The sequence below is a fragment of the Telmatherina bonti genome, assembly GCF_933228915.1.
Source record: "Telmatherina bonti genome assembly, chromosome: 2".
NCBI lineage: Eukaryota > Metazoa > Chordata > Actinopteri > Atheriniformes > Telmatherinidae > Telmatherina > Telmatherina bonti.
The window spans coordinates 30,145,334-30,172,972 of record NC_136620.1 but is presented as its reverse complement, the minus strand read 5'-3'; the positions used below and the strand labels follow the sequence as shown (position 1 = coordinate 30,172,972).

Genomic DNA, 27,639 nt, shown 5'->3' with positions numbered 1-27,639 from the left:
GCGGGAAGCTGACCTGAGCCTGGGGCTAATCTGACTGGAACGATTAAAAAGTTCAGAGAGAGGCTGAGAGGTGATGGAAACAGGTCTAGTGGGTATAAAGTTGCTGCTCTGAGGAAATAGGAGAGGCAGGACAGAAAGAGACTAAAACATACAAAGAAAACTATGTGAGAAAGTGACACACTAAGAATATATGACCTGTTTCATTGCATTCCCCAGTCTTTGGTGTCCTGATATCCAGGCTGATTTCTTTCTCTTTTTTTTTTTGGCAGGCCTGGAGGGAATCAACTAAATGTGGAACACGCATTAGCAATGCGGTTAGTCAGGTGGATTATCCTGCCCCCTCTCTGCCACAGGTTTTGACAGAAAGATAATCAGGATATCAGAAAGCCACAACATGAGCATTCTTCGCTTTCAGTCCACTCTCCTCCTGCTTTCTGGTGACGTCAGCCATCCGACTCTGCTGCAAACAGCACACCTGCTGGCTTCACAGTCCATCTGGCCCGGCTCCACCTCTTATTCAGCTCTCCGAACAGAGATGCAGGTCTGTTTACAACCTGGGCACGCAGTCACGACCCTACAGTAATCGCAGTATGTCTTTCACGCTTGCTCATTTGAGAAGAGGAGGCAGGATTACGATACTGCATCCTGATGACAGCAAATATCCCTGTGACAGGAAGCTTTCACTTGTTATTAATGTTTCATTGTTGTTTTATTACAGGTTCACTGATTCTTCCCTGATTCTTTGTTGTGTGTCTTCATGTCACTGAGTAGACAGGGGATTCTCTAAGGAATTCTCCCCTTTCATACAACAGTAAAACATCCACAAATGAAACCCTTTTTTCTTGTAATTGAAGTGACAGGCCCTCTCACCTACTTTTTATAAAAATCAGCATGAACATAAAGCGGCACAATCATCAAAGCAAAAGGCTGACAGAGACATTTTAATGCTAGGGCCATGGCATGTTGTAACTTTCAAAGCAGCGCGTCTTTACTGGCAATATCAATAGTTTGTTCTCCACTGTTGTAATTGTTCATTAGGAAAAAAAAGGGGGAGAAAAAAAACACTGTTTACATCTTCATCTCCCTCACGTGGTACATTTTTGACAAGCTTCTGTTGTCGTTATGATCATCATCAAACATAAACATAAGTGCAAAGCCAGACTGTTTGACCTAAGAGGTGTGTTTCATGGGATAGTCTGTGTACATTACAGATGTCAGACAAAACACAAGCAAAAGCCAAGCAAAATAAAAAAAAACCTCATCATATAAGAGAGTCAAGTATTAAGTACTGTAAGAAAAATAATCATTAAAATCATTGATTAGAGTAAACAACATTATTATGCCGTTTTAGCATCCTTAATGCAACAAGGCTTTACAATCTCAAACGTTCCAACCAAATTCTGTGATGGTTGAAGCACTAGTGGAGAACCACATTTCCCTGACCCAAATTTGTACTATTTGGAAACATACTCCACATTTCCAGTTTGGCTGGGTTGACACCAACAGTGGAGCATTCAGGCACTGATCCTCCCCTCAAGCACTCGCTTTTCTGTCTGTCTGTCAGCTCAGACACAATCGCAGCGCTGAACAAACAGTGGAGGCAGGTGACTAACCTGAATGGTGCACGTATATTCCGTATCATCCAGCAGTCTGACAGTGCAGCTGTATTCCCTCTCAAGATTCCTGATGCTGCCACTCATGAAACGGCTCAACATCTTCCCAGAGAATCCGTCTCTCTGCGTCTACGGGACCAGAACAATAAACTCAACACCAGCGTGCAAGTGAATGTCACATTGACTGTATTCCCCGCTCCTCTAAGCGACCAGCAGCCACGGATTCAGCCGCCGAGGCATGCACCATTGTTGTCCCGTTGAGTTGACGTGCTGTGGCTCCCTGTGAAGCACACAATGTAAGGATGCCCGCATCCAGATCCGCCGATGTTGTGTGTTTGTAGTCGAGCCGAGGATTATCTCTCACCATTCACCGCTGCCACTTGAGCAGGCGGGCGGGTCCCAGTGAAAACTGACGTCAAAGTGAGCCAACGGGGGTGCGAGTTTGGTCTGCGTTTTAGGTTTATTTCCGATACCGTTTTTTCCCACGCCGCAGTTTCTACTGATCCACAGTTATTCATAAAGGGAACATTTAACATCGGTTGTTTGTATGATGATGATCCCAGTAGTTGAGTTTATATTGCTGCACAGCAGCTCGTTTTTGTCCTATGCTGAGTTCATTCAATTCATTCAAATATCCTGGACTTATCTACGGTTTGGGGGGTTTGTGAATAAACCATCAAGGGTGTGATCAACCTTAGATATATTTGACTCGGTGAAGAAAGAATTCCAAAAAAAAAAAAAAACGACTAAATAAAACACCAATGGAAAATCTGTTGATTGACTGGCGTTGGCAACACTTTGCAATGAAGCCAATTCCTTGTCAGGTTGACCTAAAACCACTGGCCTCAGGTGTCTCAGCACTTCATGTTTCTGTGTCACAGTGGAAAGAAATGAACTGTATCGCACTGCCTCCTGCAGGATACATTTCAGTAATGTAGAAACACAGTAAGAAAGGGTAGCTAAATGTTTTATAGGCGACATTTAATCAGCACAAAACTGATTTCAAATGTGGGATTTATTGTGTTTTGCTTTTCGTTTGCTTGTTTTTGTGTTGTTGTCTTTTTTAAGTCTTATTTGAGCCTATTATATTTATAATAGTTATATTTGTTAATAGTTATATTTGATCTTTTTTGTGGGTTTTTTTTTATCATTGTAGAATAATACATTTGCATATATATATATATATATATATATATATATATATATATATATATATATATATATATATATATATATATATATATATATATATATATATATATATATATATATATGCAAAAGCATTGGTTGTGATGTGCAGAGGCATGGTTTCTACAAAGGTCTATACAGTGGTTTCACTCTGTTTGATCTCTGTTATAATCCATATTATGGCAAGAACCACTCAATTAAGTAAAGAGAAATGACAGCACATCATTACTTTAAGACATGCTGGTCAGTCCATCAGGAAAATTTCAACAAGTTTGAAGGTATTCTTTAGTGTAGTGAGAAAGACCATCAAACACTATGTTGAAACTGGCTGTCATGAGGACCTCCTCAGGACAGGAAGACCAAGAGTTACCTACATAGGATACAATACCTACATAGTTGCTACATAGGATTAGTTAATAAGAGTCACCAATCTCAGAAACCGCAAATAAATAGCACCTCAGATAAGAGCCTACAGAAATGCTTCACAGAATTCAAGATGGTGATGCATTTCAACATCAGCTGTTCAGAGGAGACTGCCTAAATTGGGCCTCCAGGGTCAAATTGCTGCAAAGAAGCCACTTCTGAGAAAGAACAAGAAGAATAACCCTAACTCTTTTTAAGAGACTAATTTGGACCAAGAAACATCAGGAATGACCATCAGCTTAGTAGAAATCTGTGTTCTGGTCTGATGAATCCAAATTTGAGATATTTAGTTACACTCGTCATGTTTTTGGGAGATGCAGATAAGGTGAGCAGATGGTTTAAATATGTGTGGTTCCCACGGTGAAGCATGTAGGAGGAGATGGAGGAGATGTGGTATGGTATGGAGGTTCTTTGCTAGTAAAACAGTTGGTTAATTAGTCAACATCCAAACAACACTTAACTCGCATGGCTACCAGCATTCTTCAGCAACGTGCCATACTATCTGGTTTGCACTTAGTGGGATCATCATTTGTATTTAAAGAGGACAATGATCCCAAACACACCTCCAGACTGTGTAGGGGATGTTTGACCGAGAAACAGAATGATGGAGTGCTGCATAGGACAACCATGGCTTCCACAATCTCCTGACTTTAACTCACTTGAGATGGTTTGGGATGTATTGAGCCAAAGAGCGAAGCAAAGCTTCAAGTGCTCAACACCTCCAGGAACTCATTTAAGACTATTGATAAGCCATTCCAGATGACTGCCTTATGAATGACATTGAGAGAATGTCCTTAGTGTGCAAAGCTTTTATCAAAGCAAAGGGTAGTTACTTTAAGGAATCTAAAATATAAAACATATTCTGGTTTATTTACCACTTTTTTGTTTACGACATAATTCCACGTGTTCCTTCATAGTGTGGATGTATTTAGTTGTACTCTGCAATTAAGAAAAAAAATAAATATATAAAGCAAAACCACTAAATGAGAAGGAGTGTCCAAACGTTTGACTAGTACTGTATATTTATTGTATTTTGTATGTGTCCCTGTGGACATACAAAACTTTTCGCCCCATAGTCTGCTATTAACTTGCCGTGACCCGGATTCGAACCGGGGTTGCTGCGGCCACAACGCAGAGTACTAACCACTATACGATCACGGCGAGCTAGCGATGGAATGTGTACGCGGAGAGAATCTGGAAATTAAAAATACTCAGTAACGGGATAATATTGTTTAGCACATGGTTCCATGTCAGATATTAGTTGTTAGAAAAATGCATTATGTCAGATTATGGCGACAAATGTCATGTTAGCTCAAATATTTGTGGCTTACAGCACTATTTGCTACAAGGTCGAAGTGTAATGTCATGACTGTTTTGCTTGTCGCCATAGTTTGTTTGTCTCCTTTTGGGTCGCTTGTTTCATTTTCGCAAAGTGCTAATAATTGGCAGCTTGTTAACTTCAGCCTAACGGTTTTTCAAGCCTTATGCAATAACCGCGTATCTATAACAATAGTAAGTCAAAACTTAAACTGGTCAGCTAACATTTTTTTTTATAAGTTAAACCGGCTGTTGGAAGGAAATAAGTGAGGATTCATAGCAATTGTGTCAATTGTAGTCCATACAAACAGCACAGCGTGGGGCTTTGCTACTAAGTAAATAAGTAAATCAAAGGGCCCAAAAGCTTAACTTACTTATACATGTTTGCACAAGTTGAATAAAGTCTTTTCATGCTATCATACATACTTACCTTAGTAGTGACCTAAACCTTTGAATGTAGAAGGTGATTTTCATTTTCTTCGTGCTCAGTTTCAACTTACACTCAGATTACGTTCAAGTATAAAATGGGTTAAAGGACCTGTCATTTGAATAAGCAAATATTTTGCTGTGTTTGCATGTCATAAAAAAACTTGTTCTTCTACTCTGTTAGTCAAATTGACAATATTTTTTGTATTTATAAATATAGTAATAGTATTATGTCATAATAATTATTAAAATGGATTGTCATAATTATTGTTATATAAATAGAAAAACACATCAAAACAACAAAATAGACCAGGACACAAAAACTGAACTTCATTTCAATATTAAGATGTAAAACTTTTTATTATCATTGAAATATCTTGTTTGAAATTTACTGTACAACAGTATGTTTTAGATATCAAAAAAATATCACATAAACAACATATTTAAGAATGTTTCATGCCATAAACAGACTATATAATACTACAGAGAAATAAAATTGTTATTTGTTGAAAGATCTTTACATGAAAAAATGGTAATAAATGTATAATGGTATAAAAGCTTTCATCATGTGATTCAAACAAACCTGTTTCGCACCATGTCAATTAAAGTAAAGAGCAGTTTTTGAAAAGCAGTATTTTTATGAAGACATATTAGAGCACCGATTTGAAAGCTTAGCAAACAACATATTGACATTTTATAACAGTAAACACCATGATTCATTAAGTTATCTTTATTGGATATATTCTTGAGTTCTTCACTCATTTTATAAATTAGGCTAGCCAGCTTGCCACTGACAGAAAAGAAGTGTCATACATGTCTTTTATAAGAATTAAAATCGTTATATATATTTACATTTTCAGTTTAAATTCTACATGATCAGCAACTGTAAAGCATGTCACACTTTTCAGTGTTTACAAAGATTGGACAATAAAGGTCTAAAGTCTTACAGCTCGTTCTCATCATTCTCCTCGGGTTCGTTGCATCGTTGTGTAATCCCAACTTTAGCAGTACACACCGCCTTTCTTGTGTGGGGGTGTTGCGGGCCACCAGCAGTCTGATGCAGTTTTGATTTGTGGTTCAAAATGTTGCCCATACTTTTAGCAGAAGCACTTTCTTGTCCCCTGTCTTTTGCTGCATGTTTGCTCCTGTACAGTTGACAAGATGCCACCAGAGGCTTTCCGATGTCCATCTGTTGGCTTTCTGTATGCCGCAGCTTGCTGTCTGTGTGAGTATAATGTAAATCCACCCTGATGACTATCGACTCCTAACAAAGGCAAACAACAAAGAAAAATATGTTTACCATAAAAAAAAATGAAAGGAATCACAGTGAGAGACATGGGACATATTCAGACTGCATACCTTCAACTTCTGAAGAGAGCAGAGTCTGAGAGTACAGTCTGGGTTATGAGGTGTATTAAATAGTAGTGAGTCCATCTCCTCTGACCTGCCAGACCGAGAAAATATGTCTTCCATTGACTGTGGAATAAAAAATTTAAAAAAAACATTTTTTTAAGTATCTTTGCATATAAGCAAAATTCAGTAAAATTAATAAAACGCTTATGTACTTTTTTTGTCTTTTGCAAGAAATCAATACCAATATTTATGTAAAGGTTTAATAAACCAGCCACAAGGTGTCACCGTGGTCTAACACGCTCTAAAACAGATGGGTTGCACAAGAGTAGTAGCTACAAGACATTACTTTTATTTCCTGTTTTGTCAATGGTTGTTGCATGCTTGAGGCCCATTTATGGACAGAACTTCCTCAGTCATGTGAGGTGAGGGTGTGAGTTATCATCATTGAGAAATTTCTGCTGGCTAATGGAAACTGCATTCCATCCCGACAAACATGTAATTTATTATGTAACAGATGTTAAACTCAAATGATTGCTGATTTCTTAATGCCAGTAAGTCAGATTTGAACTTGGTATTATGCTCAAGGTAAAGTTTTTAACACACTACACTTATAATTGGTGTTCTTTGTGTAATGGTTTAGATTATGTATGTATATTTGGATAATGATTAAGTTTGACAGAATGTTAGTTTAGGTAAAACGAATACTTACAGGTGTGCTGCTTAGTGTGACAGTACAGTCCTGGGTGTGGTTGCATATAGTCTTTACAGTAGCAAAAGCTACCAAGACATTAGAGAACAAAGCTGAAAAACTGACTTCCACTTCTACCCCACAATGAAACACCAGCTTCCTCTTCCGTGGCAGCTCTAAAAAGCAACAGCAGCACAAAAAATATGCAAATGAAACGTTAAAAGTCTGTGTTTGAATTTTTATGTCACTTTTGTTAACTACTGTATATAATTAAAGAGAGAGTAGCTAGTTTAGCAGGCCTGCTGACACATTGCATGAACCTTTTTCTATCTTTCAGCAACAACTTAAGCCACAGACTTGAATCCTTCATCTACTGTGATGGAGACAAAGATATCTCACGATAGCCACGATAACCAGATTGCTGTAGGTGGTCTTAAGTTAATATGAAGTGTAATGAGTCAAAAATATCCTCCTCTGGTCTCAAAAGAAGATAAACATAGTTTATTCACCTAGTTCCCCATTTGTTTATCACAAAAAAAGGAGCAAATTTTCTGAATGAAACTGAATATATCAAGACCAACCACAGTATTTATACAGATGGTTTTGTAGGAGGTGTGAAGATTACTGAAAAGATTTCTTAGACTAAAGGAAGCTACACAAGGGGACTGAATTGTGGTTTACTTGATGGAAAGTTAACTAACTGGGGTGCATTTATATATCCTGTCGTCGACCTATCACACATATAGATATTCTGTAGAAGTATCTAAACATGGAAAGAAGGCACGTGAACCTGGGGAAATTTCAATCTACTCACCATTAGCTTGTTTCCAGCAGACATCTCGTAGATGGAGTTCCCTTGTGTGACCAGTAGTTTGAACTTTATCTGCGAGTGATCGAGGTTCCTTTACTGTGTGTTTGATCTCCACTGCCTGCTTGCCTGTGATTAGAGGGTCTTTACCCAGATCTGGTTTAGAGAAGAGGAAACATGCAATTAAATATCATGGCAAAATTAATAACAACTCTTCATACAAATCTCCAGGTTTTAATCAAACAGTTCTGAGAGAACCTGCACTTCAATAAATGCTTGCATATCTTTTGTTTTGATTTCAACTCCTGCTATTTTGATGGTGGGACTCCCTGAGTTTTGTCATTTATAATGAGTAAGTAGTATAAACGATTCCTACATGGCTAAATTTGAGGAACTTAGGACATTACATTTAAGAAATGTCTTAGCATTCAGAGTAACTGACATTTAGTGAAATTCATAATGTGAAAGTCTTTGAAAAGACTGCAAGTCTTTCATCCATGACTATACAGTCACTTATACATGACACATATATATATATATATATATATATATATATATATATATATATATATATATATATATATATATATATTGCTTATTTATTTAACAATTGTGCAATTGCTAATCCTGATAAGCCTTTGTACAATTAAACACACTGAGTGCTGTCAGCAGGGTGTCTTGTATTGGTAGCACTGATTTGTGAGTGACCCCATAAGAGCCGTCGCAGGGGGTGCCCAAACGGCAGAGCAGCTGTCTTGCTCTCTGCAGCTCTCAGGTTTCTTGCTGTTCTCTCGCCAGCAGTGTAAATTTCCAAAGAATGAGGTCACATGCTAATGTTGCCTCAAAAATTGATTCCATCAGAGACCACCAGAAAGACAAACATGCTTCCCAGACAGACGGCTTGATAACGCCACTTCCCTGATCAGGCACTGCTATACTGACAGGTACCATGTAAACAACAATAAAATGAGATGCCAACAACTATAAAACTAGTGTCAGCTCCATTTGGCACACCAAAGGACAGTCTGTTCCCTTCAGTGCTTAAATCTGCAATCATGGAGCAACATTTATTTTTACTGAAAGGATTTTTTTTTTTTTTTTTTTTTTTTTACTTTTTATGTAACCTTTATTTAAGCAGGTAATGCATTTAAGAGCCTGTCCTTATTTACACCCTTGGCCAGAAGCAAGAATCAAAAGCAGCCTTTTTTAGATGACCTTATTTTGAACTGGCCTTAAAGCTGGGGTAGGTAATGTTGGGAAGCTAGCTAGATTTGAAAGTGGCACCCTGTCTTGGATCCTCCCCCTCTGGATTTGCTCCATGTGTGATCAAAGGCTTTTTTTTTTTTCTTTTTTTTTTTTTTTTTTTTTTAATAAGAAATGTATAATTCCATTTCAATCTGAACATTTGGATTGGTCAGAGTTTTTACAGTAAACTTAGGGGTCTAACTATATTTATTTCTGTACATGATTACAAAATGTATCGACTAAAATCAGGACGAGGAACCATTTCTGAGTAAGATTACCTAACCCAGCTTTAAGTCTACTAATACATAAATACCAAGCCTTGTTCCTCTTCAGTTTATAAGTCTCCATTGCAAAAAAAAAAAGAAACATATATACTGCTGTAATTTAGTTTGAATCCATTGAACAACTCACCCTCAGACACTTTCTCCAAGACATGGGTGACTTTCTCAGACTGCAAGATGTGCCTGTTCAAGTACTTTGTGAAGATTCCAGTACTCTTCCCCCCATCCTGAACTTCAAATGCCTCAGCATCCTCACATCTGCAAGAGTTAATGGACAGAAAGTCTTAACAAATGCAGATGACAAAATGTATCATTTACTCTTCATTCTACAACATGTTGACTTCTGTGAAACAAACATTTTTCATTTTAGCCAGTGAAATTTTAATGAATACACTTACGTGCCATAACCATACACTGTGTTTCCACTCGGTGCCAGTGGCATGATTACTGATGGTACACAATCCTGGTTGTACCTATAGAAAGTTTTCAGAAATAGTCCTGATAAGAAATTATCCTGATAATCTGCATTATAATAAATCACTTTTTTTTTTTTTTTACATAAAAGAAACATGCATTGTGTTGTGAAAACAAAAACAGACTGCTGCAATTACCATTTTCTACAGGTATCCAGCAGGATTACACTCAGTGCAGTCTGCCTTTCCTGCATTTGGTGCATGACCCTCTGCACGCAGACACAGTTTTCAGTTTGGTACGGTTGTGGAGCATCAACAGCTACCAGGTAATTCCTCCCAGCATGCTCATACCCATGACCCGCATAGTAGAAAAGCCCTGCAAGAGTTTGAAAATAAGACAATTAATCACATTTAAAAGCATCTAATTTTGCTCTACAATGGTTATACAATACTGAAACAAAGGATTTGTAACGCTTACACACAGAGGAGCAAAAATAAACCCAATATGGTTCAGAGCACCTGCAATACCTTTCTGATTTTGCTTTACTAACAACAAAACAAAGAGTGAAGAATAAACAGTATCATTCTTATGCAATATGACTGTTCATTTCTCACAGTCTTAATCTGGCCATCAATGTCCTATACATCACTATAATTGTAGTGTGCACCTGTCATCTTTTAGTAGGACTAGTGGTTGTAACCAAATTCTGTACATATTAATTCACACACCACTGAGCCGTGTCATTATTAGTGTAAAAAGGGTTTTTGCCAGACTCTTGCCACAACCACCTACCATTTTATAGTATGACAACATTTAGTAAAAGCCAAAAATACTTCTTTTTTCCTTTTATCTGCCCACTCAGTCACACATGCATAAACAATACAAGAGTTCAGGAAGTGGGCAGATAAAGGTGCAGAGAACTGAACGTGAAAAAGGAAGTAACAACCTTTCAGATTCCACAAAAGTTTTTACATTCAGCATTTCTCTATAAAGAGATACTGAAGCCACACCATCAGACCAAGTGCTCAATTCAAGGGAAAATCAAGAAATTTCAAGAAAAAAAACCAAAAAAAAACAGCTTACCATAAACACCTTTGTCAAGAAGCTGAAGGAATTTGTCAATAGCAGCTAGCATCTCCTCTCTGGTGAGATCCAGCAAAGACACAACTCTAAAGCCAAGCTGCTGCAGCAGGTTTGCCAGCTCATGGACATCCATGGTGGGGGCCATCAAGCCAGGGTGGCTGGTGTAATTCAGGTTGCCAATAAGAAGGGCAACTTTATCAGTGGCTAAAACAAAGAAAGCAACATTGTAATCACAGCAACAATTATAACCTGTACTTTATTAAAATGGCAATACCAAAAAAAACTTTACCTGTGAGAGCTGCAGGAGGTGGCTTAACAGTTTCCACTAAAATATATATACAAAAAAATAACAAATGTAATTCCTGTTAATTATACGGTATCTCCTAAGTAGAAGAACTTATTCTATTTGGTTGGAGCAAAATACAAAATCAGTAAAATACAAAGACAATAAAGAATTAATAGGAAATCTGTCACTTGTTTTGAGACGGACAGTGCATTTATTTATCACAATATAAGCTTTAAGCACGAGAAACACTGGAGGAACTAGTTTCATTTTACATCACTTTCCTGTTGTGTGTCTAAAGCTCACACCAAGTATTATTTGGAGTCTGACAACTTCCTTTTTAGCCTGTAGAACTGGGAAAGTACCTCAAGCACAGTGGAAACAACATAAAGCCGCCGTGCTAAAACAGTGGAATGAAAGGAGTGTAGAGAAAATCAGATTTTTCCTCACAGCTATTTACTTAGAAACAGAAGAAGTGGGAGGAAAACACAGCCACAACTGGGAAAAGACAGATTTTAAAAGACAAAAGTACTTCTTAGGACTTACCAATTTCCACATCCACTGGTTCTGTCCATCTCTCCTCCAGCACATTAGATACTGAACACAGATACCATCCTTCATGTTCAGCTGTTGCACAGTTAATCTGTAAGTGTAACAGATCATAGCCTTTTATCTTTCTGGCCCTCTTTCATAAATATTAGCCTTGGTTAAATATCAACCAGTGTCCCTATCAAGATTACATGGTTTAGGCAATAGTGTTTGATTTAGTCAGTGAATTGCAAAGTAAATAACAGAGTGTAAAAATCTGCGTCTGAAGAAAGTAAACAATGGCTTGTTATCTCCTCATACCTGCAGCGTGTCAGTAGTCTTGTCTAGTAGTGGCTCTCCATTTCTGTGCCACTGGTAGTGTGGAGTAGGGATGCCAAAGGCAGCACAGCGGAGAGTGAGTTTTGCACCACGTTGAACTTTCTGGGGTTTAGGGTTGATTGCAATGTGTGGCTCACCCTGCCAGTCTATGGGCAAACCTATAAACAAAAAAAGACAAGAAAGGAGGATATTAAACAGGAAATTAACGTGTGAAATCAAGAAAAAAAGATTTTGGAAAGCTATTATAAAATCAGCATGGGGATGCAACACAGCATTACCTGATTTATCAATGTCCAATACCTTCACCTTGACCCACTCACTGAACACAAAGTTATGCAAGTGGTCATTCACTCTGCAAACATAGCCCTGAGTTTTTTTTGCTCTGATGGTCAGGTCTGCTTGAGTACCACCGGGCACCTTGGAGGGGGGAAAGAAAACTGATCTTATTTCTGTACTGGTTATTAAGATTGACATCTTTTTTTCTGATAATCATTTCATATATTGTTTATAAGCTGAAAAAAATACTGGAGTATAATGTTTTTTTTAAAAATGTATGAATGAGTTATTCTACTTACTTCTCTTTCATCCTCAGAGAACCACTGGTAGCTGAGGACGCCTGTGCCCTCAGCACGGACACGCAGAGTCACCCTGTGGTTCACAGGAACACACACAGAGACAGGATGGCGCACAATGACAATTTCTGAAACAAACCATGAGAGAATCTCAGTCATCTGAAGTCACAGTTTATTTTGAAAACGCGTACATGTGCCGCTGCTGTGGAGCGCTTACCACTTATCATCATTTGTCTGTGAATGGCACGGGATCCAGTCATTTGTTCATTTGTTTGTTTTCCACTGGCTGAAAGAAAAACAGTCCGTCACATGGTTGATTATTAACTATCAACGCTTCAAAATATGGACATCACAACCCAAGTCTTAAAAATAAGGCGAAATCGCAGTCTAGCCGTAAACCAAAGTTTCTCATTCCCAGTAAAGAAAGATTTAACTGTTAAGCGTGGTGTGGTTACAGGAATGTCGAGTCTGTCTAAATTTAATTTTTAAAAGACATACAAATATAGATATATATGTACATTTTATGATTATCTGTAGGCTACTATATAAAGACATCTCAGTGCATACCTGCCGTCAGCCTCGCACCAGTTGTGTAGCTGTCGGACGTCGGCCACAAGCTGTTTTCCTGTTCTCTGCCTTTTTAACTTCATTTATTTAGTGTAAACTAAAGCTCTTCCCTTTCCCGGAACGAGAAAGTACACGCACAAAAATTACCGTAAAACCTACATTACGAGAGCATGCAGAAAATGTTGCATGTAGTTATCACAAACGTACATTTATGTTTAGTTCATAGTTATGAAATAAGATCATGCTTTGAATAATAAAACAGTGAAATATATTAACTCCATAGCTGTTGCATTTAAAGAAAAAAATGCTGCAGAAATCTAAATGGAGCCGCTGCACCTGATATTACGGTAATAAATCATCATTTTCCTCCCGTGTTTCATCGTCAGGTCAGAGTCAAGGAGTTTGAAAGATAGTGAGATAAAAACGTGACTTAAGAACTGATAAGACTCTGAAATGACACTGTTGTAAACAATTTAAATACAAACTGTATTTATGTTAATTAATATACAAGTATAAAATGTAAGTAGATGTATATATTTAAAAAAATAATAATAATAATAACGCCTACTAAGCTGACATACTTTGAAACCTCCTCCCCTTTGGAGATTTGGAGACATTTTATTAAATAAAAGAAAAGGCGGGTGTAAAGTCAGGTTTGAGTTGCTGAGTTTTTCTTTTAGGTCTTTGTGGTTTATTATGAGAAACTTAAAAATATTTAAACCATTTCTAATGCTTCCTGTCAGACCAATCAACTGCAATAAACTTAGTAAAGTTAAAAAAAAAATAAAATAAAATAAAATACAATAAATAGATATCATCAAATGTGATGAGGGAGAGTGAGAAACAGAGAAGAGTGCATGTATATCTAAGATTTCTTGTGTGATCTACAGAAATGTCAGCAAGTAGAGGGTCTCTTAGATGTGACCATGTGTTGAAATACAAAGTGAGAGGGGCTGTCCTTCAATAACTCCTTTGCAAAACTCTGTACTTAGATTATTAGCTGTCATCAGCTACATCATAGTCCACAGACATGTTTTGCAAGTCCACATGATGTCTTCTACAGAAGAAAAAGTGTTTTCCTGACAAGCAGACACAATTAAAAACAAAACAATTACATTTTTATTATATCCATTAATAACTATAGATACATTATAAGAATGGGTTTTGGTATAGATTATTAACTTTTTACTTAACTTATTTGTTAAGACTAAAGTCTAGTTTCGGAAAATCTGATGTGGTCTTGCACCTATTTGTGGGCCTGCTATAAATAGAGCCCTGCTGGCAACACATGCATGTCTATGATAGGCGGTTACAGATTTTCCTCACAGACTCTGGCTCCAAAGCAACACTGACAACATCTTAATGGTAAGTTGAACAATTTGATAAGATTTATGCTGACTAAGAAACACTTTTACAATGTTCTTATTACACACAAATAAAAAAAAATAGATCGGATGCCTTCTGTCTGACAACTAACAGCTCTTCAACAACCCGATAGCAGACACTATTTATAACTTGCTTCAATGCAACAGCTTTGCTTGGTCAGACAGGACAGTCGTTTACCCTGAAGTCTGTCTGAGATTTATACAAACAAAATTACCCAGAAAGTACTTTAATGAATTCCTGCAGCTTTTATCATCATTCTGAAGCAGTTCTTTTTTATTCCACAGGAGCTTTTACATGGACGGACCCATAAAGTTTGAGCCTTGGATGTGAGCAGGGGGCATTTTTCTTTCCTTTTTTTGTTTTTTATTTATTTATTGTTTTTCTTTTATTGTTTCTTTTTTTTTGTGCCGTGAGTGATACGGTTATCTTGGATTTAACATATTTCAAGTGAACTGCCTTAGTGGACAATGACTTCCAGGAGGCCAATGACTCGCTCATATTCTGGCAATGGGAGGACAAGCAGCTTTAGTGAGGAGGAGAGCAGCTCTTCCAATGGCCGTTCGGAGGGCCGAAATACTTACCTCTCAAATGTTAGGCCTGAAAACAGGTAAGTAACTCCACCTAGGATTCCTTTCTTTGCAGTACATATTAATATTCATTTATTCTGAAACTTAGAAAAATAATTCATTGGAAAACCCACCTGTTTCAGAAAGGAAAACAATCATTAAACATGATAAACATAGCCGGAAAATGACATAAACAACATAGGATAAACATAGATTTTTGCAACAATTTACCACTTCACACTGTCCAGTGTATGTTTTAATACTCAGATTATAGAATGACTAAGGGCTCCTTTTGTTTAAGAGGAGGGCAATTATACCACAGTTTTAATCAAATGGGATCAATGGATGCAGATATTAAATAATGGCTGATGTTCCTCCATTTGCCTCCTCTCTAAATAGCTATTCAAGGTATTCACACTACAGACCAACGAGGTAATCTCAATTTTATAAAACACTATTCCCAACTAACATCTTAACAACTTCAACTGGTTCTCCCATGAATGAAACAAACATAAGTTTTAACTGTAATGTCAAGTGTCTAGTCAAGTGGTTTTTAGTGATCTAAATCTGTTTCAGTTCTGGATTGACACATTTGTTTTGTTTGACATCTCACAAGTTTCTGTTGTCACTTTTCCACAGTGTCGTCACTACCAGAAGTTTCATTAACATCGTGTTTAAAAATGTAATTTGGACGTCCTGCTCAGAGGTGTAATGGTCAATATTGTGAAAGACCGTTAACTGTGTGCAGCATGAAAGTGACTCTCTAGTCTGATGCTTCAGTTTTTCTTTCCAGGAGCACATTATGCACTGTCATGGCTCAGCTGACTGAAGACATCCAGCCGTCTTTTGAGACCACTCTGAAATCAAAAGCAGTGTCAGAAAACTGTAATGTGAAATTCACCTGTGTAGTATCAGGTATGCACAGTTCATTAACAAGTCTCAGCTTGTTTGCGGGAGAAACTGTAACCTTCCAGACAGAATCAACCCTAATATGAAAGCACAGGATATGACTAGTAAGAAAACTAGTACGGAAGAGATATTGCTTAAGTTTTGTTTTTAAATGTCTGTAACTGCAGGCAGATGGACAGATAGGATCATCCAGCAGCAGCAAGTGTTACTGTGTGACACAATAAAAACGTGATGCAATAACCACAAAAGCCATAACAAGAAAAACCTCCATGCACTGTATTGTGTTTACTGTATAATAAGCTAATGTATTCTATCAACAGTCTCATATTTGTTACAAATGTTCATAAATAGCACATGCTGGCACAAGAAGTGCAATATTTACTACTCAGAGGAAAAGAGGTGACTGTATATTTATGTCTATAGGTTACCCAGCACCAGAACTAAAATGGTATAAAGATGATACGGAAATGGACCGCTACTGTGGACTCCCAAAATATGAAATTCGTCGTAATGGAAAAACCCATACTCTTCATATTTACAAGTACGTAATATAGCATTGTTTTAATCATTTATGCCCTCAATTCAGAGTAACAGAAAGGCACCTCTCTTTTTTTGTTGGTTTTTTTTAAATCTAATTTTAGCTGCACATTGGATGATGCAGCCATCTATCAGGTCTCTGCCAGCAATAGCAAAGGGATAGTCTCCTGCTCTGGAGTTCTGGAGGTTGGTACCATGAGTGAATACAAGATCCACCAGCGGTTCTTTGCCAAACTCAAGCAGAAGGCAGAGAAGAAGAAAAAAGACATGGAAGAGAACACAAAGAAGGAGGGTAAAGAAAATATTCAGAAAGACGAACTGCATAGTGGTCAAGAACATCCTCTGAGGAAACGTTCAGTCGCACCACCAGAAGAAAGGCAAGTGGTCAAAAAGCCTGTGATTGGTGAACAGCCAGGGGAAGCTGCAGAACCCAGTGGAACTAGCTCAGCAGCCAAGGAGGACAACCCTTTGATGCCTACAAGTGGTTCATCGGAGAATGAGGTTTCTTCATCCCAAGACACTCTGTCAACAAAGAGAATCAAAATGTCAAATGGTGTAAGTGCTGGGGTGACTAGCAGCAGCAGTAGCAGCAAAAGTCATGTCATGGGGAATGGAGGTGAAAACTGTTACGACGGAGGAATCAGTTTAGCACAGTTTTTGGCAGAAACTCTCCAGTCCCAAGCTGCTGAGGAGAAACAGGGGTCTCCTCAGGAAGAAAAACCTAAAGAAATGGATGCAACTGTTCTAGGAGATAGTAAACGGATAGATCAAGAGGACGTGCATAAAAAGTTAAAAGAACAAGAAAAATCCCTTAACGAAGCATGTGAGGAAGAGCAAAGGAAAGAAGAGGATGCGGTCATGCAAAGAGAGAAAGAAAGGCAATTGGAAATGCTGCATACAACAAACACTCACAGCAAACAGAGTTCAGAAACCAAACAGCACATCAAGGGTCATAAGGATCACGACCATCTCAACATCCAGGCCTCCATCACCTCCATGCTCCACACAGTTAAAGACTTCTTGTTTGGTAAAAATAAGAAGGACCCTCATGATCACTCTGAAAATGAAGACAAAGATTTTGACCCATTATATACTAAATCGCAACCCCCTCATGTGGACATGCCACCATCATTTGAGCTACACAAAGAACACAATGCAGAGATGTGTAAGCAGTTCACAGAGGAAGTTGTGCACATGGAAATAGATAAAACCGAGCAGCCCACAGAAACCATTGATAAAGAGCAGCAGTCAATACCACCAGAGCCACTTCAAGATATTGTTCTACATACACCGGGTCATAAATTCCCACCTAATGGCAAAGAGGACTCCACAGTGCAGAATGTGGTGCAAGATGATGATACTGCAGAGGCCATGGAGACAAAAGAGCAAGAGAGCAGCGGTGCAGGGGAAGACAAGTCCTTATCTCAGCCTCAAGTTCACACTGAGGTAAGTAGGGCGGGTTACCACTGTCTGCTAGCTGCCACTTAAAATGACTGTATATATCAACTGCCTTTGTGTGACACCAAGATGAGCCACTGCAGGTCCAGTATCTGAGACAGCTTCTACATGCGGCTTAGAGATTTTACTGGTGGAAAAGAAGTACATAATGTCTCAAGGTTAGCTGTTATGTTCATGAAACAGTGTGAGATAGACAGTACAGCAGCTTCACAACATTGAGTGTAATATCAGTGATGGTGACTAGAGAAGTGATTCAGCCTGCAGCAAGTGACACACCAAGAAAGTTTGTGTGGGAGAAACAGGGAAGCTGCAGACAAGTTGCTGTAGATGTGTATGGGGGTGGGGGATATTGTGCATCTAAAATGCACACTGTAAGATAGGATGCGTAATATCTTTTCAACATCTGTTGGCTGTTATGAGTGGAACAGCAGTGCGTCAGAGAACATGATGAAAACTGAATGTCAGAAGAAGCTCTCACGTTACAAACATGCCCGACGGCTAGGCCGGTTGGATAAGCGGTAGTAGAGAATCCTGAGGCAGGTTTCAGCATGAAAGGAGGGCCTTGTCACGGTGGGCAGATTCTTCACGACACCCCCTTCTCCAATATCTTAAAATAAACATGTTCCTCATCAAGAGAAGGGGGTAGGCAGCAGTTCTTCTCTCATCTCACTGTCCATATTTGAGAATTGTTTAATGTATGTCAGAGCATTGTTGTATTTTAAGAAGAGCTGATTTAGCTCATATTTAGCTTCAAATTTTACACTCTGAAGCAATTTTTTTTTTTTTTACTTAAAAAAAAAACCCTAATTTTTAGATCTTACATGAAGCTCTGTGTTTGATTAAATTGATTTTTGTAGCAGTTAAATGACTAAATAAATCATCGTATTCACATGGATAATAACTAACCCTGGTTAGGATGAACTGATTGCTGAGTGAGGACATTAAAAGCCAGGTGAAAATAAGAAAATGTAGTGTATAGTTTGGGACTTCTCAGACTTTACAATAAGCATTCCCATTATTGAGCCACAATATCAGGCAGTAAGTGAACGAAAGTAAATATATTTAAGTACCTGCCCAATCACTTAGTGATTGAATGTCCATAATACAGAACTACAATGCATGACTAATAGGAGGAAGCTGAACTGTTTATCTGAACAATGTATACTCACATGAGGTTTACATTTATATTATACAACAAAGATGTTGAATGAACCAGACGCTCGGTTTTAAACTAAATGTGACACCAGTTCCTTTTCACCAAGGGAGCAACTTCTTGTTTTTGTAAAAGTCACTGTGACTAAACACGCTGTCACGAGGAGGTATGAGGCCATACTACCCCTCAGCATAAAACTGAATGACATGAAGAGAAACTGGAGCCCCAAGAGTCAAAAAGCAAAGCAAAGAAAGCAACAACAACTAGATTAAATGTAGCATGAAGCTTGACATACGTTTACAAATATTCATGTTTTTGCAGCAGTTTCATAACTAAGATTTTTTTTTTTTTAAGACCAAGTCAGATTTTATGATTCATTTTTACAGATTACAGATTGTGTTCCCCAACATATTGAGGGGATGGGCAGAAAACAGAATGTTGTATGCGTCACACAAAGAAGCCATCATTCATTGAGCTTTCAGAGAGTGCAAAGTGTAAACAACACACCTTTGTCAATCTTGCAGGGGAATTCCCTCGTCTGTGTTTTCAGTCTGAGCGAGCAAGACCTTTCAAACTCTGTTGCATGCTTTCTTTTCAAACTTATAGTTTGTTTCTTTCTTTTAGTTTCTTTGTTTGCTTTACTCGAGAGAAACTGTCTATTAGCCAAAACCAGAAAACTCGAACTGAAAAGAGAAAGATATGTCTCAAACTTTGGAATACTTTCTTGGACTTCTGCAAATGTGTAAAACATTCAGTCTCAGCTTCGCAACACTTGACAGGTAGTTAAAAAGATTCCAAAAATAAGTGGATTTGTCCTAAAAATGAGAAATATATTGACTTACAGAACTTGTTCCAAATAATTTATCTGCTCTTTATTTAATAACGCATTCACTTTGTTAACTAACTGCAGTCCTAATCCTGTCTTCTGGGGAACTATGGTTGCTTTGCAGTATGAAGTGTGCCAAGACCTGTCAGTGTTCATGCTTCTGCTGATTTACAACAGAAATAGCTCTCTCAAGCTAAATGTGTCACACTATCAAAGGTCACAACTGAAACTTCTCTTTAACAAGCTTCTTAAAGATACTGGAATCTCCTAAACGTAAAACTAAACAGTTTTTTACAGGGTTTACATGTATTGCTGCTTATAAATCAGTCTAAGATTATTTCCTTCTACAATTATGAAGACCGGTGACATAAAGTGAATTTGGAGGTAGTTGAAAAAGACGTCCACCGCTGCAGATGCAATATATAATTAAATGCTTTTTTTTTTTTTTTGCTTTCTAACAGGTTGAAGATAAAAACTCTGACATAGTTTCTGCCATCCAAGAGGTTCTGACAAAACAGCAGGTGCCAGATCACCTACAACAATCTAATAACCAGGCAGAAATAGATGGGGTTTTACCAGGGGACGATCAAGCTCATACTCAAGCTCATGAAGTTTGCCCCTTCACACCCACCTCCAATAAGTCAGAATCTTGCTGGACTCCACCCAACAGTGTTATCTCAGCTACAGATAACCATAGCCTTGGAGAAACGTCCTGCAAAGAGGTAATTGTTGAAAAGGCAAGCAAAGAAGGAGGATGTGACACAGGAGAGGACCATCCCTCTAACAAGTTATGTGAGGAAGAGAAAGCTGAAGTGAAATTCAACAAACACCCATGCTCAGATATAAACAGATCTGAGATTACTAAATTATCAGCATCTTCGCTGGAAGACAGAACGGAGCTATATGAATCTAAAACACCAGATCAGGTGCTTTCTCCCTTTTCTGTGGCAGTTGCATGCAACGGCCAGACAGATCATGTAAAAGGAGAGATCACATGTACCTCACTGAGTCAGAAAATGAATGTAGGATTTCCACCCACTTCAGTTTCAGAAGGGTTAGAGGATAGTGACCTAAAAATGCAGCATAAATGCAATCTTTCTGAAGCAGGGGAAATCACAGAAGCCCACACTGACAAAGTAATACTAAGTTCAAACTTAACTTTTAGCCACAGTGAAGCGGACTGGTTAAAAGAGGGGCTGAATTCGGCTTTAGGGAAAGATTTAGAGAGAAATTTATGTAACATTTTAAAAACACAAGGGCATGCATCAGTAGAAGTTGAAAGCAGTGAGGGAAATGAGTCTTTACAATGCACACAAGTGGATTTAGAAGAGTTAGACAAATCAAATACAATTGCAGAATCTGAAAAAAGCAACAGTGAAGCTAATGGTCTGGAGACTTGCAATAACATTTCTAATCAAGACAGTAGCTCTCCCTTAGAGAATATTCCATCAATCCAAATATCAACTACTGAAGACATCTCAGATGTTACAACATCTGTGCCAGATTTGACCACAAATGAACCTTTTATAATCCCCAAAATTGAAGTATTGGAACCTGAGCTTAAGGAGTGCACCTTGCCGCTAACTATTTTGGCACTGAACAAACCAGAGTCAACAAATTTGCAAAAACATGATGCAACTCATGAGTCAAAGATAAGAATCAAAGATGACAGCTTGGCTGATTCTCCAGGCTTGTTCCCCACGCAGAAAGGAATGCAGAGTAATGATAACGTTTCACCTACGGAGAAAGGAAAGGAAGTTGCTCAAGAAAAGCTTGAGCAGCAGCCGCCACACGTGCAGTGCAGTGAACAGCTTCCTCAAATGGAAAATGCATTGATTCCTATTATAAATGTTTCACGTACTGACGACACAGAGGGCGACACGTTCATTGGCAGCAGTGACTCATGTCCACAGCAGGCTTCTGAAACTCCAATGGTGCCTATTTTTGTCGTCCCGCCGATTTCTGTCACTTGTCATGAAAGTGATCCTGAGCTTAAACTGTCCACTCACATCAGGTGGACAGAAACAGACATTTCAGCTGGCACACAAAGAGGAACAAAGAAGGCTGTTGACAAAAGCATGACTGCAAAGACCGAGATTTCTAAAAGAAGTGAGAACTTTGAGGAAATGTCTGAAAAGTGTATAAAAGAAAACACCCCAACTGTTCTGTATGAAGCTCTTAAACCAAAAGTTGGTGACAGTGTGCCATCATCTCTCAGTAAATCGATCGAAGATACAAATCCCCCCGAAGCATCCAAACCAAAGTGCAACCAAAAAGATGCCAAGATTGAGAATTCTATGACTATAGAAGATTTCCTTAAAAGCAGACCTTCTGTTGAGAGACTCTGCTCCAAACCTCCAACATATCCATCACTGAGTCCAGCCAGTCTGCGAAAATTTATGTCCAAAGCTGCTGCAGATTCGGACAATGAGACAACAACAACTGCCCCTGTAATTTCTGTGGGCGATCGGCAGAGTGACAAAGCAGATGAAGATCTCAGTGGTGGCTCAACACCAACATCTTCTCTCTCCTGTGAAAGCAGTCCCCGGCTGAAGCGCAGAGACAGTTTGACACTCATAAGGTCTGCCACGCCTGAGGAGTTGGCATCTGGAGCTCGGCGCAAAATCTTCATCCCAAAGTCTAAAGAAGACATAGAGGGAACCATGATTGGTGTGTTGGAAGGCAAGAAGGAGACCCCTTACATGTCACCCAGCCAGGCACGTAGAGCGGCATTACTACAGGCTTCCACAGGACAAAACACCCCTCCAATGGAGAGGCGCTCACCATTGCTGAGTCGTAGAAAGGCCACATTGGAGGTGCCAAAAGTAATGGAGGAAACTCCTTCAGGAGAACCAGCTAGCACCAAGAAAGAAGACAAACCAACTGAAAAGAGAGCGGATCCTCTTAAAGGTAAAAGATCATCAATTCAAATTTCTTATTATCTTCTCTGCGGAAGTGAGGACAATATATATTTTCCAGAAACAGCTTGGTTTGGTATTTCTAACCTTTTTTTAAAAATGTATTTTTTCCAAACTATGTGGCAACGCAACAAGGTTCTGTGAAAAATTCAGGCATTTCAGGAAGTGGAAACTTCAGAAGGCCTCCACTCTCCTGTTACAATATATTTACCTTGGGTTCCCCCCCACCTCTCTCCCCTTCCTACAATTTACTACCAGCTCCTCAGGTTATCCGTAAGATCAGGGGAGAGCCGTTCCCAGATGCCTCTGGACACCTGAAGCTGTGGTGCCAGTTCTTCAATGTTCTCAGTGACTCCACCATTAAGTGGTACAAAGATGAGGAGGAAATACTAGAGGTGAAGAGAAGGTAAATCCCCCTTATTAACTTGCTTATTGGCTATTATAAATATGTTGCAGGCATTCATTTTCACATTTTTTTAATTGTTATTAATTTGAGGTCATCAAGTCAAAACAGTTCAGATTTATTTGGGCTTCAGGGTACATCTCATGAAGCTGAGTCCTTCTCATATTTTTACTCCAGAGATGTCCAGCTCATGTGACTGTAAAGCCCATAGCTGTAACACAGAGAAATGAATCTCTGACTAGACACAGAGCTGTAACCTGACACAATATTTCCCCCTCTCAAGGGTGCATTAAAAGTCTATATATGTGCTAATGGTTGCTGTGTCAGCAGTCTGCCACCAGCAGTCTGACCATCTGTCTCACAGTGACACCTTGTGGGTCGTTGATGACATTTGGTAAAAGTCAGACAAGCCTGTCTGTTTGATATCTTGTTGATCATGGGTTTTGTTCACTTTTTTTTAACCTTCAAGTGGAGGGGATGAAAGCCAGGTCGCACTGGCTATTGTTCTGGCATCCAACCAAGACTGTGGTGTTTATGGCTGTACAATCACTAATGAATATGGGACTGACACGACGGACTACCTGCTAAGCACAGACAGTAAGCATGCAGTGAAACATTCCTTTGGGAATTTAGAGTTTCTATGAAGAAAATTCATTTTTTGTGATTTTTTTTTCACACAGTTCTGTCTGAAATTTTACTGAAAGACGACTTGGAAGGTATTTATTTAGTTTGTTTTGTTTTTATTGTTTAGTTTTAGAATGCCTGTAAGGTTTTGCTTGTAGTAACTCTGTTTCTGTGGTCAAACAGTTGGAGAGGAGATAGAGATGACCCCACTGTTGTTCACCAAAGGCCTGGCAGACTACGGAAGCTGGGGTGAAAAGTACTTTGGTCGCATTTTTACTGAGACGCTGCACATGGGGGATGGCTGCGCTCACAAAGCCAGTAGGGTGAAGGTGATCTATGGCCTAGATCCCATCTTTGAGTCTGGTAGTACTTGTATCATCAAAGTTCAAAACCCCATTGCCTATGGGACCAAACAGGAGAGCAACCTTGCAGAGAGAAATCTGGACATTACCAAGCAAGTGAGTATAAGTATGAGCTTAAGTCATCGTAATAATAAACTCCTCTGGTTTACTAAAACCTTTGTTTTGGCAGGAATGCAAAGTCCAAAATATGGTCAGGGAATATTGTAAAATTTTTGCAGCTGAAGCAAGAGTTATTGAAAATTTTGGCTTTTCATTGGAGTAAGTACCCATATATCATTCTGTTCACATTTTTGAACATATCAAATAGTGTCACCGTCTTACTTTTAATATATCCTGCTTACAGAGTGATTCCTCGGTATCTGATGTACCGGCCGGCAAAATCTGTGCCGTATGCCACGGTTGAAGCTGATCTCACAGGCGTCTTTGTTAAGTATTGCACGATGGATCCCAAAGGCAAGCTGAGTACGCAAAACACTTCTGAGGTGGAGCAGAAATGCTGCACCTTCCAGCACTGGATCCATCAGTGGACACATGGCAATTTACTGGTCACTCAGCTTGAGGGTGAGCCATGCATGCAAGGCTATCTATAATTTGATAACCTAATCTTTATCTTATATATCAGTAAAAATCTCATTTAAGAGTTTTGGGGTTTTTTTTCTTATTCTTTTATGTTCTTTAGGTGTTGAAACCAAGATTACAAATATTAAAGTTGTGACCAAGTCAAAAGGGTTTGTATTCTTAGTCTTTGCGTTTCGATGCTACTGCTTAGATGCTGTCAAAATAAACAGAACATGAAACTATCTTCTATGTTGCAGATACCAAGGACTAACAGAATGTGGATCTCCTGAAGTATTCGATCAGTTCCTGACCCTCCATCAGTGCAACTACTACTGTGGGCTTCTAGGCCTTCGCCCGCTGAAAACTACAGATAGTCTGCAGCCGCCTGCCAAGATAAAGGGCTCCAAAAGTCCCCTGCTCAACCGCAAATTAGGCTCCACTAGTCCACAGCTCCAACGAAAAGGACAAAGCCCTCAGATGTCTAGAAAGGCAAATTCTAGCCCAAAGGTGGTGAGAAAAGTCCAGGAGACAGAGGACAGTAAGTCAGGAAGCAAACCTAAGCCTTCAGAAAGCCTTTCTGTTGTTGAGATAAGGTAGGAAATAAAGTTTCTTTGGATAATGGCATTAATATTCCTGTGTCTTTCCAGACATCACAGCCAACAAGGGCCTCGAAAGTTATGCAATATGAGGACAGGAATAATTTTTTCACATGATTTATCATATGAAAATACTGTGATTTTCTGTCACCTGAGACCTCTACATTCATGAGAAAGTTAGGAGCAATAGGCTTTTAGATTAAAGCCCACAGCGGCCCAGCTGTCATGTTTAAAACTACTAGAGATTGAAAAAATAACACGAGACATGTCACTCCTAACACTTGCCCAAGAATCTTATCAACTCAATGAGTGGACAATAAAAAAAAAACCTTCAAGCAATATTTGCCAAATAAATCAAATGCCAGCATTTGTATGTTTGAGAGTAAGCATGTAAAATGTACAAGACCACAACCACATAATACAAGGATTTACTGTATGTTAGTAAGAAGGAGTTTTAGTAAACACTGCATGTTCATCTGTGATGTACAGAATGTGTGCAGAGTGAGGCATTTCATTTCAGAGACATTATTGTTAGGCATATGGATGCCTTTGCATTTCTTTACACAGCACATTTGAGCTGAGTGCTGTGCAACAATGGCAACATCTTTAGGTTAAAAAAAAAAAATCTTTGTGTGCACTTTCATTTTGGTATTGTTTTCTGTAGTTCTTGAGTAGTTGATGTCTATTCATTACAGAGGTTGTCTATATTTAATCACCTTTATGGTATTTCAGATGATATTTTGGTGAGTAGAGCAATTAGCAGCAAGGTAATTACCAGAAAACTTGATATTGTGGGATTTTGCTCGCAAATACAAAGTGTCTTCACAGCAGCAAAAAGATGGATATGGATATACAAAGCAACCAAAAATAGGCTGATCTGTTTAAGAAATTACAAGATTTGAAACGTTTAGGGATTTTTGATAGTTTTTAAAGTTCGTCAGCAGAAATCAGAACAATCAGTAACAGAACATTTTGTCTAATGTGCGCGGTGAGGCAGCATGGACCTACTTTGATGTGTCCATGGATGTTGGAATAAGACCTAAATTTGTTCAGTTATCTGGTGTCTTTGCACACGGTTAAATTTCAGCTGAGGTCATGTCCCTTTTACAAACAACCAAAGACAACAAAAGATATTCTGGAATTTCTGTCATGGATTTTTGGTCATTGATTAACAAGTTTTTAAATGAGTTGTTCCGGGGAAACCTAAATTGTTTTTAATGATTTCTCATTGTGCATGAAGCCTTTTTAATTGAAACACAATTAAAGGAGAAGAATTTTGATCTGTGTTAAGATATTTTAAATAACTGAACATATGGAAACAGTTATATTGTTTTTATGTGTACATAAAGTAAAGGGTTAAATATCTGTGTGAAGAAAAATAGATTTTGATAAGGAGGGTCTGAATGATTGAATGAGTGACTAAATCTGTTTTGTGTGCTCTCCTTGTTATCTTCACCGTGTCAGCTGACGTTGTTTCTTTTTTAAAAATAAAAAATCAAATTCAAAGACACTTTTTATTACAAATATTTTTAATTGGATTATTTTCTATATTACTCCAAACATCTACAGTTTCTCCTTCCTATTTAAAATATTTACATTTATCAAAATGTCAACATCTGCAATTTTCCCAAATCATAATTTTAAATAGTATTGGCTTTAAATAAAAACCCATATTTAAATTCATTTACAGTAAAATACCGTGGAAATACAATAATCTTTCAACAGTATGCAAATATGTTTTACATGTTTACATAATCTGTGGTAAAAATATACACATGTACATATAAATAGACAATGGGGTTCAAGCAAGAGCAGGAAATGTGCCAGAATCGTGGATTCATGATTCTCACCCTCTTGTACTTTAAATTATATGTCCACAAAGAAGAGGACACTTGTTTAACCTGAAATCTTGATTAATATTTGTGAATTTTATAGAAGACAGGTGAATGAAAAAGAAACTACCCTCAAACTGTGTTACATGTCATGGAAATTTATTTAAAAGTATGGCTTTTTTGATATTTTGTTTACTTGAATATGTCGCCATACATTTTAGTTGCAAAGCACATTTGCACCATCTACTGTAATATTCTTTTTTCTTGTACTTGTATTGTTGTTATATTCTTCTTGCCCACTTCCCATTATGAGATCATTTGCTTCTAATAAAGTAAATACTTAAGTAAATACTTCACAATGATATTTTCTTCCTTATTGCTGA

At 38.2% G+C, this 27,639-nt stretch overlaps 3 protein-coding genes across 6 annotated transcripts in view; 1 reads left to right on the top strand and 2 right to left on the bottom strand.

Annotated features, from left to right (window-relative positions):
• The window catches only part of frmd5a (FERM domain containing 5a), a gene marked incomplete at its 5' end in the record, with an annotated part of 55,463 nt that extends 53,748 nt beyond the window's left edge, over window positions 1-1,715 (bottom strand). For both annotated transcript variants that reach the window (XM_079253323.1, XM_079253324.1), the window contains one exon: window positions 1,614-1,715. In XM_079253323.1, the coding sequence (XP_079109449.1) occupies window positions 1,614-1,715 (102 nt within the window). The remainder of the gene's footprint in view (window positions 1-1,613) is intronic.
• A 3,718-nt stretch (window positions 1,716-5,433) lies between these two features.
• Window positions 5,434-12,821, bottom strand: malt3 (MALT paracaspase 3; the record flags this gene model as incomplete). Its single annotated transcript, XM_079254299.1, has 14 exons — window positions 5,434-6,231; window positions 6,327-6,443; window positions 7,030-7,184; window positions 7,823-7,972; window positions 9,473-9,600; window positions 9,741-9,815; window positions 9,954-10,131; window positions 10,840-11,043; window positions 11,129-11,164; window positions 11,669-11,765; window positions 11,972-12,147; window positions 12,268-12,406; window positions 12,565-12,689; window positions 12,779-12,821. 14 exons carry the CDS (start codon window positions 12,819-12,821, stop codon window positions 5,911-5,913), a joined length of 1,944 nt encoding a protein of 647 aa, XP_079110425.1. The 3' UTR covers window positions 5,434-5,910.
• A 1,622-nt stretch (window positions 12,822-14,443) lies between these two features.
• alpk3a (alpha-kinase 3a) lies at window positions 14,444-27,605 on the top strand. Of its 3 annotated transcripts, XM_079247656.1 has the most exons (16): window positions 14,444-14,493; window positions 14,799-15,121; window positions 15,480-15,512; window positions 15,874-15,995; window positions 16,413-16,530; window positions 16,631-17,972; window positions 20,425-22,873; window positions 23,140-23,287; window positions 23,754-23,881; window positions 23,965-24,000; window positions 24,092-24,366; window positions 24,440-24,528; window positions 24,614-24,831; window positions 24,950-24,998; window positions 25,086-25,366; window positions 25,476-27,605. In XM_079247656.1, exons 2-16 carry the CDS (start codon window positions 14,982-14,984, stop codon window positions 25,514-25,516), a joined length of 5,469 nt encoding a protein of 1,822 aa, XP_079103782.1. In that variant the 5' UTR covers window positions 14,444-14,493; window positions 14,799-14,981; the 3' UTR covers window positions 25,517-27,605. The 3 variants fall into 3 exon arrangements, with proteins under 3 accessions (XP_079103782.1, XP_079103781.1, XP_079103783.1); XM_079247655.1 differs by having other exon boundaries at window positions 25,086-27,605; XM_079247657.1 differs by lacking the exon at window positions 15,480-15,512 and having other exon boundaries at window positions 25,086-27,605.
• The last annotated feature ends 34 nt before the right edge of the window (window positions 27,606-27,639 follow it).